The sequence below is a fragment of the Chrysochloris asiatica genome, unplaced genomic scaffold, assembly GCF_000296735.1.
Source record: "Chrysochloris asiatica unplaced genomic scaffold, ChrAsi1.0 scaffold00313, whole genome shotgun sequence".
Taxonomy (NCBI): domain Eukaryota; kingdom Metazoa; phylum Chordata; class Mammalia; order Afrosoricida; family Chrysochloridae; genus Chrysochloris; species Chrysochloris asiatica.
In genome coordinates, this window is record NW_006408831.1 from 1,245,734 (window position 1) to 1,264,125 (window position 18,392).

Consider the following 18,392-nt stretch of genomic DNA (forward strand, 5'->3'; position numbering starts at 1 on the left):
GTCAACACACATGGCCTTCTCCAAGAAACCAGAAAGGAGAAGCTAAAAAATAAAGACCTTCCCCTAGAGCTAACAAAAAGAAAACTTCCCCTAGAGCCCACACTCTGAATTGAAACTTACAGCGTTATAACAATGAAAAATCAAATTTTGGTTCATTAAAGCTATCCACTTGTTGAATTTCTGTTATAGCATAATTATATAACTAAGACACCAGTCAAGAATCTATCTTACAGTAAAGATAATATAATTATAATGCTAAACAGTTATGATGGCACATCTGAATTGAAATTAAGATATTCTTAAATCTAGCAAGTATTTTTTTAATGAGCGTGTACATTTTTAAAAGCCCTGGAGCTAGTCTAGTATTAGATGTATTTCCCCGATGCTGTTGTTAAGTGCCATCGAGTCAGTTCTGACCCATAGTGACCCTGTATAGAACTTCCGAGGAGCTGCCGGTAAGCTTGAACCTCCGACCTTGTGGTTTAAATCAACTTTGCAGTCCAGTGCATTAACCCACAGTACCACACCAGGACTCCATAGGATTTATACACAAAACGGGTGAAATGTAAAGAGACAAAGGTGAGCAGAAGTGAAAGGCTCTGTCATGGGGCAAGCTAGATAATTAGAAAACAGCACACAGAAGTGATATTGATGTTGTTCAGACAAAAACATGCTACTAGAAAACTGGGCACCTTATCATAAAGATAGTACCCTAAATCCCCAAGCACTGTGCATTAAACTACACTAACAAAAAGGGTTTCGTGTTGCATGGAGTTTTAAGATTTCTATAAAAGTATTTATTCAACACATAATAACAGACTATTTTAAGGATAAGTGTAACTATTAGATCCTTTATATGCTGAAAATATATGTAGCTCTTTCTGTTTGAATCTTGAATCTTAAAGAAAAAAGAAGGTATGAAGAATAAATACTAAAACTATTACTATCTTCAAACTTTCCGTATGAGTTTAAAGAATCAATACTTTATGGGAGAGGGAAAACAAGAATATGGCCAAAAAGTTTAAATCATTATTATGTCTATATTCTCTCATATTTTTAATTTTTTATAACGTGCCTAAAAACACAAACACCAACTATATTGGAAACTCATTATTATAGCAAATATCCAGCAAATATTACTTTTAAAAAGGAGGACGGTAACAACCAGATTGCAAAAAGACCTTGTAATCATCTCTTCTAGTAAATGATGCAAAGCAAACTGGGAGGCCCTCACAACCTCCAGTGTCCAGCACCTACCATGTGTGCACTGCAATAATAACTGATGTTCAACAATTAGACATCAGTCAGTTCTTCAAATAATTATATTGTTTTGTGGTTATTAAAGTGCCATCAAGTCGATTCTGACACATAGCAACCCTGCATAGGGTTTCTGAGGCTTTTTAAATCTTTGCAGGAGCAGAGAGCCTCATCTTTCTCCCACGGAGCTGCTAGTGGGCTCAAACAACTGACCTTGTGATTCACAGTTCAGTGCTTACCCTAATGGAGCCAACATGCTTCCTATGAGAGATTAAATTACATTAATTTAGATTTAAAGTCAAGTTTACATATAGTGTTTTGTGTGATTTATATAAAATAAGCACGTTTTTGAAAGTCCACCTAAGCTGGATATTGTATTTTCCTTAGTGATATGACAATCTACTATGGTTAGCAATCAGGTCTGCTTATAAGTATATAAAACTAACAAGTAAAATTGAATAGATCTTTAGAAGGTTGATGAAACATTCTAAATAACTAGTTTAAATATTATTTCCAATTAAAACCGGGAAAATATCACTAAGAAAGAAACAGAAATGATGAAATTGTAAAACAAGGAAACAGAATTGTGGAAAAAGAACACAAGAAAACTGAAAGAAATAATGAATATGCATATCACCTAGATTTCTCTAAACTCAAACTGAGTGCATGTTAAATCTTTTCTAGTGGGCATACACTTCATTCCTTGAATGTCTCAAGTTAATTTTGACAGGATCCTTAATATCATGCACACAAAAACCATATTATAACTTTTGGTGTATTACTTGGTGTATATTAATGAAATTGTTCAACTTCTTAAATTTTTTCCTGCCTTTCAAAATATAAATTCACTGGTCTAGAAAAGGTCAACTTATTGCTAACTAAGAAAATGCTATAAAAAAATATTTTTAAAGAGAATAAAGAAAACTGAATAAGATCAAATGAGCTATGACCAACTGAAATATACATTAGCAATAATATACAATAGTAATTATCATGAGCACCATACTAATGATTCTAGCATTAACATACTGACCAGACTGTATGCCAACAATCGAATAAAGTTATCAATCTGCTGAAAAAACATGTAAAACATAAACATGCTAGTGGCCAATGCTTCAGCCAATATAGAAAATGTTATCTTTAGCTTAGAAGGTAAATTATTAGCACTTTCACATTCATATTAATGCTGTATATAATAGTTCTACATGCACTTGACATAATATGTATTATAATAATTTATAAGAAACACTTACTGGGTAAATTTTTTGGAGGGATGGAAGGATGGGTTCAGGTAGGGCTATAAAAACAAAAAGTTTAAAGCTTCCATGATTCACCAATCATTTACAAAACAATAATATGTCAGTTATATTCTAGGTATGAAACTGATATTAGGGTTTATGCTAAAATTCAACAGTTTTCATACACTTTAAAGAAATTAATTCTGATCCCTAATACTTCAAAATTTTAAATATAGCTCAGAAGATAATTTAAGGTTTCATTAGTAAGCGGAATATTCCTATGTAAACCAATAAAGGGATATACGTCATGTGGTCAGACATCAGACACACAAAATAAGCAAGACATGAAAAGTCCTACAGATTTTAAATGGGCACTGTTAAAATGGTATTTATTCAAAATTAAGTTTTAAAGTATAGTCCAATGACACTATAAAAGGACACCACTTCTATCATAATTGCTCTTTAATATTACATTTCTGCTATCTAACAATGCAAAAATGGATACTGTTCTAAGGAACTGATGTGTTAAGAAAAAAATAATCAATTTCACATTAATTTCAGACAAAGCAATCATTACCATCTTGTGCTATCACTATTTTTTAAATGTCATTCTCTTCATTGGTATTTTATGCAACCATAACTTCATTAAAATCATTAACAGTAAATATGCATCATTATAATATAAATACAGTAATATGAAAAGCAAAATGATCAATATTTACAATACAGAAATAATTGCAAAAGATAATGTCTTGCTTATGGGAAATAATATGTTTTCATATTATTTAGGAACATAAAATATACTATATAGAGTTAGATTAAATCAGTAACAAAAAAATCTTTAATTCACATTTTAATGCTATGTTTAGCAAAAACCAATCAACCATTATGATCAATTTTCATGGACTTCAATTGGTTTGAGAACGTAACTTTCTTCCATTTAGTACAGATTATTATTGATGTTGTTAAGTGCTGTCAAGTCAGTTCCGACCCATAGCGGCCCTGTATAGGGTTTCCAAGGAGCGGCTGGTGAGCTTGAACTGCCAGTCTTGCAGTTCAAATGGCTTTGCAGTCTGGCATATTAATTAACCCACAGCACCACACCAGGACTCCATAGTACAGATTAGGATGCTTTATTTAAATTTCTTTTCATTATCACACTTCATTTCCAAATTGGAGTAAAATAAAATTTCATGATAATCTAAGTATTCACAGTACATGACTCTAAAATATTAGGAGAAAACACTTCAAAACTCATTACTTACCAGAATTATTCTTAGGAAACAAAGGGGTATTTTCTCCCCCATGAGACATTCAAAATTCTAGAAGATTCTACAGTCCCAGTAGTTCCAAATCCCAGTCACGCGGTTCTTAGTATTTTCATAATATTTTAATGGTTTTTGAGTAATTTTGGTCATAAATAAGTGTAATTGGAAAAGTCTTAATTGAAATTGGTTGACTTAAAATATGAATTCTTTCCCATTTTATAACTCAGTAAATTAAACTATAATACAACAAATGATGAAAAGATTGGTGTTGTCAAGTGCTGTCGAGTAGGTGCCAACTCAGTGACGCTGTATATGGTTTTTTAATCCTAACTGGTGGGTTTGAACTGCTGACCTTGTAGTTAGCAGTCCAATGCTTACCCTATAGCACCACACAAGCACTAGGAGAAGAAAACTAATACTAACACCTGATTTAGATCTTTCATAAAGCCTCTAGAAAGAGGCAATTTAGAACATTCTAGAGGTATGGTATCTCTTAAAGACAGAACAAAACAAAACTACCATAGCACGTTATCAACAAATTTATAACTTGTTAAGTTGTTGTTAAGTGCCGTCGAGTCAGTTCCGACCCATAGCGACCCTGTACAGGATTTCCAAGGCTGTAAATCTTTATGGGAGCAGAAAGCCTCATCTTTCTCCCACAGAGCACCTGGTAGTTTCGAACTGCTGACCTTAAGGTTCACTGCCCAATTCGTAACCACTACGCTACCAGAGCTACCTTAGCCTATCATTAACTCTTAAGATTCTCAATAAAATCTCTTTCCAGTAGGTTTTTCTCAGCGGGTTCTCTTCAGAAATGTTTTCAAGCTCTAAGTAGTCTATTTTATATATATATATATATATATGAATTTCATCCTAAGAAATGTTTTAGTTTATCTTATGTATCTTTCTACAAAGAATCTGCTTTATTTCTCTGTTCAGACAGAAAATATTATAGCCATTTATAAGGTTATACAAAATGTTACAGTCATCTAAACCAACTATTCATGTTACAAATGAAACTATTATTAATGACTTGAACAAAATCACAAAAATTAGTTCTTCGTGGCAAAGCTGAAACTGTTCAATACACCTTCCAAACTTTTATACACGCTTTTCCTCATTGTAATTTGATACAATCTAGAAAACCAACCACTGATTTCCTTTCCATTCTTTCTAGAGAGGAGAAGTTTAATTTTTGTAGTTACACATTAGCTCTACCTAGCTGATGTCCTTCAACTAAGTCCTCTTAATTACAAATTACCTCAATAAAAAAGGACCTCTTTCTAAAGAATAAAATACTTAGCAAAACCTAAATTTTAACATGATTATATAACACTGACAATATACTAATGTTTGAATTTTCAAGTTGCTTGTAAAATTACTTTGGGATATAAGGAGCTCTGGTAGCGTAGTGGTTACGAATCGGGCTGCGAACCTTAAGGTCAGCGGTTCGAAACTACCAGCCGCTCCGCGGGAGAAAGATGAGGCTTTCTACTCCCGTAAAGATTTACACCCTCGGAAACCCTGTACAGGGTCGCTATGGGTCGGACCCGACTCGATGGCACTTAACAACAACAACAACATATGTGATTTTACAATTTTATAAAGAAGGCAATCAGATTTAAATGTTTTGTATAGCCAGTAAAAATGAGGAGACTGGACATATATATGGATGTTAAATGTTTTTGTCAAGTTTAATTCTTTAAGTCTCTACTAAAACTAAGGAGTCCTGGTGTAGTATTGTAGGACTCGATCATCACAAGGTCGGTATGAACCACAAGATCAGTAGTTCAAACTCACCAGCCACTCCTCAGAAACCCTATACAGGATCATTTTGAGTTAGAACTGACTTGATACCACTTAACAACAACTAAAACTAAAGCAAACAGATACTAGATAGTGTCACATTAGTGTCTGTCATATTCTTTGTATCTTTTAAAGATTTATCAAATTTTTCTCATTACTAACTCATAAAACTTAGGCCTATTTGAACTAAGTTTCTGTCAATAACTCAAATCTTTATCTAATTCTCATCTTGAAGTACAGAAAAGCATTAAAAAATCCCCACTGTCCACAAATATTCCCGGATAAATTTTTCTAAGTATCTGCTCAGTATCTGTATACATACAAATAGATAAACATAAATAAACAGCTTTTAATTAAAATTGGTATGCTGTATCTGTCTAACCTTATGAGTGCTTTCTTATATTATTAAATGTCTTTATAATATGATTACTAGTGGCTACTTAAATTTCTTATTATACTTATTTAACCACTGTCTCTATTTTTAAAAACTTAGATATTAAAAACTTTTGTATTTCAACAAACACTGATGAATTACAACATTGTTTTCAGAAGAATTACATCAATTCATACTCTCATCAGCAGTGTAAGATTATAATTGCATGTTATTGTTAAGTGCTTTTGAGTTGGGTCCTACTCATAGCAATTCTGAACAAGGTTTCCAAAGAGCAGCTGATAGGTTTGAACTACCAACTTTGTGGCTTGCAGTCCAGTGTAACTGGAAAGTCTTAATTGCAGTCCAGTACAGCACAATACTGCTGTAATTTTTTAATTTTGCCAACTAAGGATAACTAATCTTATATTTGTGCTGCATCATGCAAACATTTTTGCAACTTAACTTTTTATTAAAATGGGAATGTAGTTCAAGATTATATTCTCTGGCAAGCATTTAGAATACAGAAATTCAAAGTTGGCAGTTCAAGCTCACCAACTGCTCCTTGGAAACCCTATATAGGGTTGCTATATGGGTCAGAATCGACTCCAAGGCACTTAACAACAAAAACAACAACCTTTAGGTTCAAACTGACCTTGTGGTCCAATGCTATCAGTGTCACATCAGAACTCCATATAAATCTACTCTTTTCAAATTAAATACAAAAGCAAAAATTGCCTAACTTAGAGGGGAAGTCCACAACGGTGATAATTTAGAAAATAAAAATAATTTTATACATTGAGAGTTCGTTTATTGTTGTTGTTGTTAAGTGCCATTGAGTCAGTTCTAACCCACAGCAACCCTGAATAGGGTTTCTGAGGGGCAGCTGGTGAGATTTAACCACCAACCATGCGGTTCACACCAACTTTGCAGTCCAGCGTAATAAGCCGCAGCACCACACCAGGACTTCATAATGGCATAAAATTATACTGATCAGGATTGTTGTTGTTGTTGTTAAGTGCCATCGAGTCGGTTCCGACCCATAGCGACCCTGTACAGGGTTTCCGAGGGTGTAAATCTTTACGGGAATAGAAAGCCTCATCTTTCTCCCGCGAAGCGCGCTGGTAGTTTCAAACCGCTGACCTTAAGGTTCGCAGCCCGATTCGTAACCACTACGCTACCAGAGCTGTCCTTAAGTGTGAGGTTTTAGTTTTCCTTCTACTTTCGTGTTAATATGCACCATCTTTTAAGAAAGTAGCGTAGTAGCCAGTAATAGTTTTTCGGTTTTTGTTTTTGTTTTGATACGACAGAAACAACAATACTAAAGTCTAGGTTAGTTCCTTTCTTTGAATTTTAATATTCCAAGAAATCTAGAAGTCTGGGAGACAACGTCATATTGTTGTTAGGTTCACTTGAGCCCCAAGTGACAAAGTAGAACTGTGCACAGGATTCTTTATAGGCTGTAATTTTTGAGGGAACAGATCACCATGTCTCTCTCAAATGGAGTCACTGAGTTCAAACTGCCAAGCTTTCAGTTAACCGACTAGTGCTTAAATGCTATGCCAGCAAACCTCCATTAATACTGTCAAACCAAAATGTCAACTTTCTCTATTGAAATATTTCATTAAGTATCTATATCTATTACTCTGGAGACCTAGGTATCCAAAGAGACCACACATTTTCTACTTATGAATTTTGTTGCCTACAGACTAGTACCCTTTCCTCAGAAAGCTGCTGTGTTTCATGTCTTTCGTTGGACTCTATCTAGCTTACATAGCAGCTCCACAAAGAAACCGTTTGTACAACTGGTACCTTATGCCTAGAAAAATACCGATCTGTGTGCCAACAATGATTAGTGACACAGAACAAAAATCATATACTATGGAGCATGTATGGAAGGGTGTGAAGATTCTCTTGACAGTTTTGTCACATTGTAGAACAGCAAATGAGATTTTTATAGTATTTTTTTGTAAAGCAAACTATTTTGTGCCTTGAATTTGGTACATGTACATTAGTGAAACATTGTAAACAGAACTTCTATATGTTTACCTAAATTTATACCACCCACTTGTAAAGTAAATTATTACAAAATATTATATGATTGCTTTCTGTTTAGAATATCTTGTTTAAATAATGACCAATGCTTAAAGCTTATAAAATAAGCCAACTTTTACTAATTGGAAAGTTTTATAAAGGACTGATGAGATTTAAAAAATTGACTTAAAAGCAAAACAAAACAATGCTAAACTTTTGCTGTGGAGTTGATTCTAACTCACAGTGACCACAGAGGGCAGTTCTATTAGAACTGTCTAATATGGGTTTTGAGGATGTATGCTTTACAGAAACAAACGCCTCTTTCTCCCATAAAATGGCTATAAGTTCAAATCAGGGACCTTTATGTTAGCAGTCATATGCTTACCTACTACACTACAAGGGCTCCTTATCAATGTCATAAAGCACAGGTAAAAGAAACTGTAAGAATACTAAGACCATGTTTTCACAAAGAGAAAGAACAAAATCATTACAGTTACCCATCTGCTGTCAAGAAAACTGTGATTTATTTTCAAAATTAATCTTGGCATTTAATGTTGTTTCTGTTATGTGCCATCGAGTCAGTTCTGAAACAGAGTGACCCTGTCAGGTTTTCCAATGATCAGCTGATGGATTTGAATTAAAAACCTTGTGACTAGCAGTCCAGTACCGATCCTATACTGCCACACATAAGTTTAACTAGTTAAAATTTTGAAACCCTAGTAAAGAAAACAAAAACTGGGGGGGGGAAAGACATACTAACAGCAATACACTTTGAGTGCTTGTTGTTGTCAAGTGCTGTGTAGTAAATGTCAAATCACACTGATGTTCTTGTCAGGTGGTATTGAGTCAGTACCAACTCACAGCAACTTTATGCACACAGAACAAAACACTGCCTGCCAGTCCTGCTCCAATCTCACAATCATTGCTGCTGCCACTATGTCAATCCATTTCCTTGAGCTTCTTCCTCTTTCTTGTTGACCCTCTGCTCTAACAAGCATGATGTCCTTCTTCAGGAACTGGTCCCTGTGTAATGATAACAGGTCCAAGGCATGCGAGACAAAGTCTGACCATCCTGGCCTCTAAGGAGCATTCTGGCTGTACTTCTTCCAACACAAATTTGCTTGTTTTTCTGGCAGTCCATGATACTTTTAATATTCTCTTCCAACACCATAATCCAAACGTATCAATTCTACAATTTTCCTTATTCACTGTTCAACTATCACATGCATGAGGCTATTGAAAATACCATGGTTTGGGTCTGGTGCACTTTAGCCTTTGCTCTTAAACACTTGTGAGGCAGATTTGCCAAATGCAATACAAGTCGTTTGATTTCTTGACTGCTGCTTCCATGAGTGTTAATGGTCCAAGCAAAATGAAGTCTTTGACAACTTCAATCTTCTCTCCATTTATATGGATATTGTTTATTGGTCCAGGGGTAAGGATTTTTGTTTTCTTTACATTGAGATGCACCCCATACCAAAGGCTGTGGTCTTTGATCTTCATCTTTAAGTATTTCAGCAAGCTAGGTTGTATCATCTGCATTTCACAGGTTAATGAATATTCCTCCAACCCTAAGGCCATGTTCTTCATATAATCCAGCTTCTTAGCTTATTTGCTAGCATACAGATTGAATAAGTATGATGAAAGAAAACAATCATGGCAAACATCTTTCCTAATTTTAAACTATTCAGGTTCCTTTGTTCTGTTTAAACAACTGGCTCTTGGTCTATGTACAGGTTTCTCATGAGCATAATTAAGTATTCTGGAGAACTCACGCCCCGTAATGTCGTCCCATAGCTTGACATGATCCACAATCAATAGCCTTTGCATAGTCAATAAAGCACTGGTAAACATATTTCATCTAAGATCCATCTGACGTCAGCAATGATATCACTTGTTCTACATCCCCATCTGAATCCAGCCTAAAACTATCGTAGCTCCCTGTTAATGTTTTGTTACAGCCACTTTTTACTTATCCTTAGCAAATGTTATTATTTATTAACTTCCACATTTCATTGGGTCAATAAAGCATAGGTAAACATCCTTCTGATATTCTCTGCTTTCAGCCAAGATCCATCGGACATCAGCAATGATATCTCTCGTTCCACAGCCTCTTCTGAATCCAGCTTGAACCTCTGGAAGTTCTCTGTCAATGTATGATTGTAGCCATTTCTGTATTACCTTGAGCAAAACTTTACTCACTTGAGATATCAAAGAGATTGTCCAATGATTTCCGCATTCCGTTGGGTCACCTCTCTTTGGAATGGGCACAAATATGGATCTCTTCCAATCAGTCGGCCAGAGAGTTGTCTTCCAAATTTCTTGGCAGAGATGAGTGAGTGCCTCCTGTGCTGCCTCACTTTCTTGAAAGATTTCAATTTTTATTCCATCAATTCCTGGTGCCTTGTTCTTTGCCAATTCTTTCAATGCATTTTGGACTTCCTCCCTGAGTATCATTGGCTCTTGTTCATATGGTACCTCTTGAAATGGTTGAACATTAACCATTTCCTTTTGGTACAGTGACTCTGTGTATTCCTTCCATCTTCTCTTGATGTTTTCTGCATCATTCAATAATTTGCCCAGAGAATCTTTCAATAACGAAAGTCGAGGCTTGAATTTTTTCTTTAGTTCCCCCAGCTTAAGAAATGCTGACTGTGTTCTTTCCTTTTGGTTATCCAACTCTAAATCATTGCATATTTTATTATAGTATTTGGTTTTATCTTCTCGAGCTGATCTTTGAAATTTTCTGTTCAGCTCTTTGACCTCTTCAATTCTTCCATTTGCTTTAGCTTCTCTACGCTGGAGTCTCCTCTGACATCCATTTTGACCTTTTCCTTCTTTCTTGTCTTTTTAATGACTTTTTGCTCTCATCATGTATGATGTTCTTGATGTCATCCCACAACTCTTCTGGTCTTCAAATCTGTTCTTCTACTCTCGTAGACTTGTTTTCATTTTCTTCAGTTTCAGTTTGAATTTGCACATCAGTAATTGATGGTCTGTTCCACAGTCTGCCCCTGGCCTTATCTTCACTGAGGAAATGGAGCTTTTCCATCTTCTCTTTCCACAGATGTAGTCAATTTGATTTCTAAGTGTTCCATCTGGCAAGGTCCATGTGTACAGTCGTCTGTTATGCTGTCTAAAGAAGGTATTTGAAATAAACAAATCATTTGTCTTGCAGAAATCTATCATCCATTCTCCAGCATCATTTCTATCACCAAGTCCAAATTTTCCAACTACTGGACCCTCCTCTTTGCTCCCTACTTTTGCATTCCAATCACCAGTAATGAGCAATACATCTTGATTGCAATGATGTCATTGGTCTTCCAAAATTCTATCATGCTATCTCCAGTATTGTTCCTATCATGAAGGCCAGATTTTCTAACTGCTGATCCTTCCTCATTGTTTCCAATCTTTGCATTCCAATCGCCAGTGATTATCAATCTTGATTCCAAGTTTGAGCAATTTCAGACTTAAAAAGTCGGTGGGATTCTTCAATTTCATCATCATTGGCTTTAGTGTTTGGTTCATAAATTTGAATAATAGTTGTATTTACCGGTCATCCCTGTAGGCATATGGATATTATCCTATCACAGACAGTGTTGCACTTAAGGACAGATCTTGAAATGTTCTTTTTAACGATGAATGCAATGCCATTCCTCCTCAATTTGTCATTTCTAGCATAGTATAAACATGTGACAGTCAAATTTAAAATGGTCAGTACCAGTCCATTTCAGCTCACTAATGCCTAGGACACCGATCTTAAGTGTTCCATTTCATTTTTGACAGTTTCCAATTTTCCAAGATTCATACTTCATACATTCCATGTTCAGATTATTAACGGATGTTTGCAGCTGTTTCTCATTTTGACTTGTAGCCCCCCCCCGCCCCAAGCCAATAAAGGTCCTGAAAGCTTTACTCTAGTCGCATAATTACAGTCAATTCTACTTTGTTGAGGCAGCTCTTCCCCAGAAGACATATGAGTGCATTGCAGCCAGAGGGGCTCATCTGACACTGTATCTGACAATATTCTGCTGCTCTTCATCATGATTCAATATTCTGGTTTGACAGTGTTCCACTGCTAATCGTAAGGTTTTCAGTGACTAAATATATGGAAAAATACCTCTCCTTCTTCCTAGTCTCTCTTAGTCTAGAAGCTCAGGTGAAACTTGTCCACCATAGGTGACCGTGCCAACATTCAAAATACCTGTGGCACCGCTTCCAGAATTGCAGCAACATACAAGCCACCAACAGTACAAAAGACAGATGAGTACTGGTTCTGACTCCTGGAGACACTATATAGACTGCTGTTTTGTTGTTCAGTGCCATCAAGCAGGTTTCGACTCACTGCAACCTTGTATAAGTTTTCCAAGGAGTGGCTGGTGGGTTAAAATGTAAAAGTTATATTTCAATACCACTAGGAGTCCTGGTGTGGCACTGTGGGTTAATGTGCCAGACCGCAAAGCAGTTTGAACGGAAAGGTAGGCGGTTCAATCTCACCAGCTGCTCCTCGGAAACCCTATACAGGGTTGCTATGGGTCAGAATTGACTCAACAGCACTTAACAACAACAACAGTTCCATTATAATTTTAAATATAATAAGTCTGAAACAAAGTTAAAATTAAATCTGTGATCACAAGTCTTACTCATTGTCTCTATTAACTTTTAAGGAGCTCTGGTAGCATAGTGGTTATGAGCCAGGCTGCTAAACCCAAAGTCAGCAGTTCGAAACCACTAGCTTTTCCACAAGAGAAAGATGAAGACTTAGAAACCCTATACACAGGGTCACCTTGAGTCAGAACCAACTCCATGGCACACCCCACCACCACCACCACTGAATTTTAGTGCTGAAGCTCAACAATTGAGTAATATAAGTTTTGTTCATGGATTCATCATTAAAGACCTATGCTAAGCCAGATCTTTGAAAAGAATGAATTTGTCATACCCTCCTTATCAATGACCACTCTGTTTAAACCCACTGATATGGCAATCTTTTCTTCTGTCCCCCATTACTTCCAACTTCTTATCAGTAGAGTATTTTCAACTTACAGATCATCCTCTAGTCTCAATTCAAAGAAGCATACTCTCCCAGGATTATATGTACTATGAAACTACATGCCCCAGTATGATACGTTCCTTCTTTTTCCCAGTGTCCAATATCCTCAGTAGAGAAATGCTGATGTAAGGGCACCAAATTGTTTCAACTTTCAATCAGCTGACTCTTCTGCTGTCTTTGACAAATTGCTAGCCTCTATTACCAGCTGTTCCGCGGGAGAAAGATGAGGCTCTCTGCTCCCATCAAGATTTACAGCCTCGGAAACCCTGTACAGGGTCGTTATGAGTCGGAACCAACTCCAGGGCACATAACAACAACAATTATTTCTCTTGGAGTCCTGGTGTGGCACTGCGGGCTAATGCGTCAGACTGCAAAGTCATTTCAACTGCAAGGTCAGTGGTTCAAGCTCACCAGCTTCTCCTTGGAAACCCTATACAGGGTTGCTATGGATCAGAATTAACTCGACCGCACATAACAACAACATTATTGCTCTCAGAATCTAAACACCAAATAATGCAAAAAAATGACATTTAAAAACCAGGTATGTATCTTTTTTAAATCACTACCTTGTGGTGCTGTGGGATAAAGCACTGGATTGTAGGTCATTTTGAACAACAAAGGTTGTCGATTCAAATTCACCAGCCATTCCTTGGAAACCATATACAGGAACCAATTCAATGACACTTAACAATAACAACAACAACATTAGAATACGGATCTCTGGTATGGCGCTGAAGGATAAGCACTAGACTACAAGTTAAGTTTGAACTGCAAGGTAGAGGTTCAAACTCACTAGCAACTCCTCAGAAACCCTATACAGGGTCGCTGTAAGCCAGAACTGACTTGATGGCACTTAAAAACACACTGTAATAATTTAATAATTTGTCATAGAGCATACAACATGCTGATTCATCAGCAACTCAATTCACACATTAACAATAAAAAAATCACATTGTCCAACACAACCTCAGTAACCCATGAGTTATAGCAGTAAACAATCCCTATGTTTTGGCAGGTAAGAGGTAGTAAAATGTTACATTTTAAATGAAGAGAATATAAAATCCATGAAGAAATGTATGTACTGTTTTTCTATTTTGTTCACTGATATATTTGCAGATCCTAGAACAATAATCTACAGAAAACCAAACCAAACCCACTACACCATTTTAACACCATAGAAGGTCAGAGTAGAACTGCGCCACAGGATTTCTGAGGCTATAAATCTTTACGGAAACATACTGCCTCATCTTTCTCACTTGGAGTGACTGTGGGTTTGGTTACCAGTCCAAAACTTAACTCAATGGCCACCAAGGTTCCTTCTTAGAACAAGTTTTTTGTCGTTGTTAAGTGCTTTCAAGTGGATTTCAATCCATAAACACCCCAGTATAGGGTTTTCGAGGAGTGACTGGTGAGTTTGAACTGCCAACCTTGTGGTTCAAACTGAGCTGGCAGTCCTGCATTTACTCTACAGCACTACGCCAGAAGCCCTGCTAGAACAATACCTGGCATTTATGTAGCGATGCTCAATAAATATTCATGAAATGCATAAATAAATGTTATATGCTAAAATGTGTTTTTCTCTATTACTATAATCTTTGGCAAACAAGATTCTACACTGAAAATATTAACTGAAATAGATCATGCCTTAGACTTCCCAGTAAAAGCTCTCCTATTATATTAACATCAAGTTTTTCACCTGATTTCCATGTCACTAGAAATTCATATTTAGTGGGTCAGTTGTAAAACATCTCAAACCTATAATCTAATAACTATAAAACAGTATGCAACCATTTTAAACGTTTATTGTCCAATCAAATAGAATATGCAAAGTGGCTTAAGTGTTATTTCTTGAATTTTTATTTATATAACATTTTAAAATATGAAATATGTAATTAGAAGTAAAGGTTTCCACCATATATGGTCAGCCAGTCCTATTATTTCCATGGAGTTTTCAACACATAAAAATTCTCACAGACCTATCCATGAACGGAACAAAATACAAGTAAGTGTTCAAGTAGGTTTCTATCAGAATTATCTAATAAATAAAAGCTAGCTAGATTGAATTAAAATTTGAAGGCCAATCTGACATAATACTCCTGTAAAGATAAATCTAGTTGCAGAGGGCAGCTCACTCTTGAATCAAAAGCTAAATTATTTTGATCACGTAGAAAATTGAAAGTTTCTTTGACCAAAAAGGAAATCATTTAATTCCTATCTCAAATTAAAATTTTAAAATGCAATGAAATGGTACTTGAGTTTATTTTATAGGCCTTCTGAACATTTGCCTGCCTCAAGATGATGGTTCCAAAATACAGTGGTGAAAATTTTACTACAAAAGTGGGTATAAAAATAATAGTAGAAATATGAGAATACATTTAAATTTCTTTATAGTATTTACCAGAGAATAACATTTCAAAAATGTTTGTTTAAAATGGAATCCCTGGGCCTTAAAAAGAATTTTTTTTAAACAATGCTGTTGAAACAGGGTAATAGGGAAGATATCATAGTAAAGTTTAAATGCATTTCACATTTAAATTTTAGGGGAAAAAACTTAATACTTACTTTGTAAATAGTGTAAAACCATCAACACAAGACTATAGCTGCTTAAAGTACCACGACTGGCGTCATTTATCTCATGGTGACTTGCCCACTTCTTAATCACCAATACTAATGGACGAACTCGATTTTCAACTGAAAGTAAAATTAAAACTTAAAAGTGATAAGAATATATTACAGTTACTTTGAAAGTGTACATCATTTCCCAACTCCATGCCAATAAAGAGAATTTTCTCATGTAGACTAATTACTATATGTACCATAAATGTGTCTTTTAAAACTTAATTTAGTTAACTTGGAAAAATTATCAATTATTGAAATACATTTAATGATTTTAATGTAGCAACATATTATTCAAAATAATATGATACAGTATATTTAAACACAACAAAATAGTTCTAATTACTATAAACACCTTTAAAAAGAGTAAGGCTTGAAGCAAAAACAAAGTAGTGCATAATTATTTAGAAATATACCAAAACTTACGGTATGCATAAGCTCTGAGAAGGAATGTGTTTCTTATTCCAACAATATTGTTTACATTCAAGTCGAACTCCACACAACTATTAAAAAACAAAACAATACTTTAGCTCAAGCACAGATTAAACTTAACTCCCCAGTGATTAAATTAATGCCTACCCAACTGTACTCCTGGTGTGGCTCTGTAGGATCAGCACTGGTCTGCGACCATAAAGTCAGCAGTTCAAACCCACTATTCCTTGGAAATTCTATACAGGGTTGCTATGAGTTGTACCTGAGTCAACAGCACTTAACAACAATAATTCAATGATGCAAAAGAGCATGAGCCCAAAGGCCAAAGAACTATGATTTGAAAACTAGGCAGTAAAGAAATAAGAATGAGTAATAGGCATAACTCATTTTATTGTACTTAGTTTTATTGCACTTCACAGAAATGTGTTTCTTTTACAAATTAAAGGTTTGTAGCAAACCTTCCTCAAAGAATTCTATTGGCACCATTTCTTCACAGCATGAGCTCACTTAATAATGTCTGAGTCCTATTTTGGTAATTCTTGCAATACTTCAAACTTTTTCATAATGCTATTGGCATAATTCATACTATCTACAAAATACTTTAATAATCGACTATAGCGTAAACATAACTTTTATATGCACAGGAAAACCAAAACATTCATGTGACTTGCATACTGCAGTGGTCTGGAACCAAACCTGAATAACTATGACAGTCTTGATGCGCTATAGGATAAGCACTCGACTGCAAGGTCAGTTTGAACCACAAGGTCAATGGTTCAAATTCACCAGCTGCTCCTCGGAAACCCTATTCAAGGTCCCTATGGGACGGAACTGACATGATGGCACTTAACCTATCTGTATATATTCAGTAGATTATTTTAATATTATTAGATTGTTGCACAAAGATATATAATACACTGGTAATGCTATTACCTTGAACAAAGAGAGCTTTTTAAATCTTGAAACCCTTTCCAACTAAACAAAATTATGTGGCAAAAAATATTTCTGAACAAGTTATCCATCTAAAAACAATGTTCATAAGAAAAAAAAATCAAAGCTGTGTCTCTACACATTATATTACCTCCTAAAAGGCTGGCAAATTATACCAAGCCAAAACAGCTACTGATATGTGAGAAGAGCTGTAATGGTTAAACATATAATGTAAGATACTTTGTTGAAAGCAAAAATATCATAAATAACAATTTAAGGAAAACATACATATAATGATTTTCTGGGTATTATGTCTTTTATTAAAATGAAAAGTACCTTATTTAATCACAAATATATCTGCAATAAAACTCTTAATATAAATGTAGATCAAATTTCTTGAGAATGCATTACATTTCCATAAGGCAGGCACTAATTATACTTTCACATACTAAGCATATGATAAACTCAGATCTAAGAAACAGACTTTTTTAATTGCACAATATAGCTTATTATATTAAATGTCAAGAAAACTATTATATTTAATGTACGCTATTATTTTAAGTAATCCACTACTGGCAATGCTGTAATAGCATGACAGACTTTTACAAGATCAATAATTTATCACTGCAAATACCTTTTTCATATAACATAAACAGTGACTACACATGGACCTCTCCACATGGCATAAACAGAGATCTAATTGATTACATATGTGGGAAAAGATAAACAAAGGCCAGGGACATTCTGTGGAACAGTCCATCTACTGTTCATATGCAAGTTCAGGATGAAGCTGAAGAAAATTAAAACAAGTCCACAAAATAAAAATATGACCTTGACAGTGGGAGGGAGCGGGATGGCAGAGTACAGGGTAAGAGACAGACACATCATATTTCGAGTGTTGGGGAGGGCACTACACATGAAGGGGGAGGGTATTAAAGAACAAGGTAGATAGGGAACCACATAGGTAGGTTTGCATGGGCTAACTGGGACAGAGGTAAATAGTGATGCATGCTCCACCTTGGAACAACAGGGCTCTGTGATACCAGGATCAAGGCATCATCTGGGTAAAAGAGGGGAAATAATGTTAGTAGGATGCTTGACTATCTTATGAATACTGGTTTCCCTTGCCTCCTATTGTAAAATAGACACTCAAGTGGGATAAAACGGAATATTGGGAAACAAAATTACTGAAAGTCTGTAAGCCCGTCTTCAGCTTATATATAACTCACTGAAATACCTAAAAGGAGTTCTAAACTTGCCCAGTGAAATAGGCTTCTTGTGGAGTCTTGGTAGTATACAGGAACCTAGATATAATCCTTCACTTTCGGCAAGCAAGGCTGTATCATCTGCATATCTCAGATTGTTAATAAGTCTTCCTCCAATCCTGA

General features: G+C 35.4%; 1 protein-coding gene across 1 annotated transcript in view; it reads right to left on the minus strand.

Annotated features, from left to right (window-relative positions):
* PAPD4 (PAP associated domain containing 4) overlaps positions 1 to 18,392 on the minus strand; it is a 115,298-nt gene that overhangs the window by 49,670 nt on the left and 47,236 nt on the right. The window contains exons 9-11 of the mRNA XM_006875183.1: positions 16,069 to 16,145; positions 15,589 to 15,717; positions 2,511 to 2,554 (exon numbers count right to left, since the gene is read on the minus strand). Coding sequence (XP_006875245.1) covers positions 2,511 to 2,554; positions 15,589 to 15,717; positions 16,069 to 16,145 — 250 coding nt within the window. The remainder of the gene's footprint in view (positions 1 to 2,510; positions 2,555 to 15,588; positions 15,718 to 16,068; positions 16,146 to 18,392) is intronic.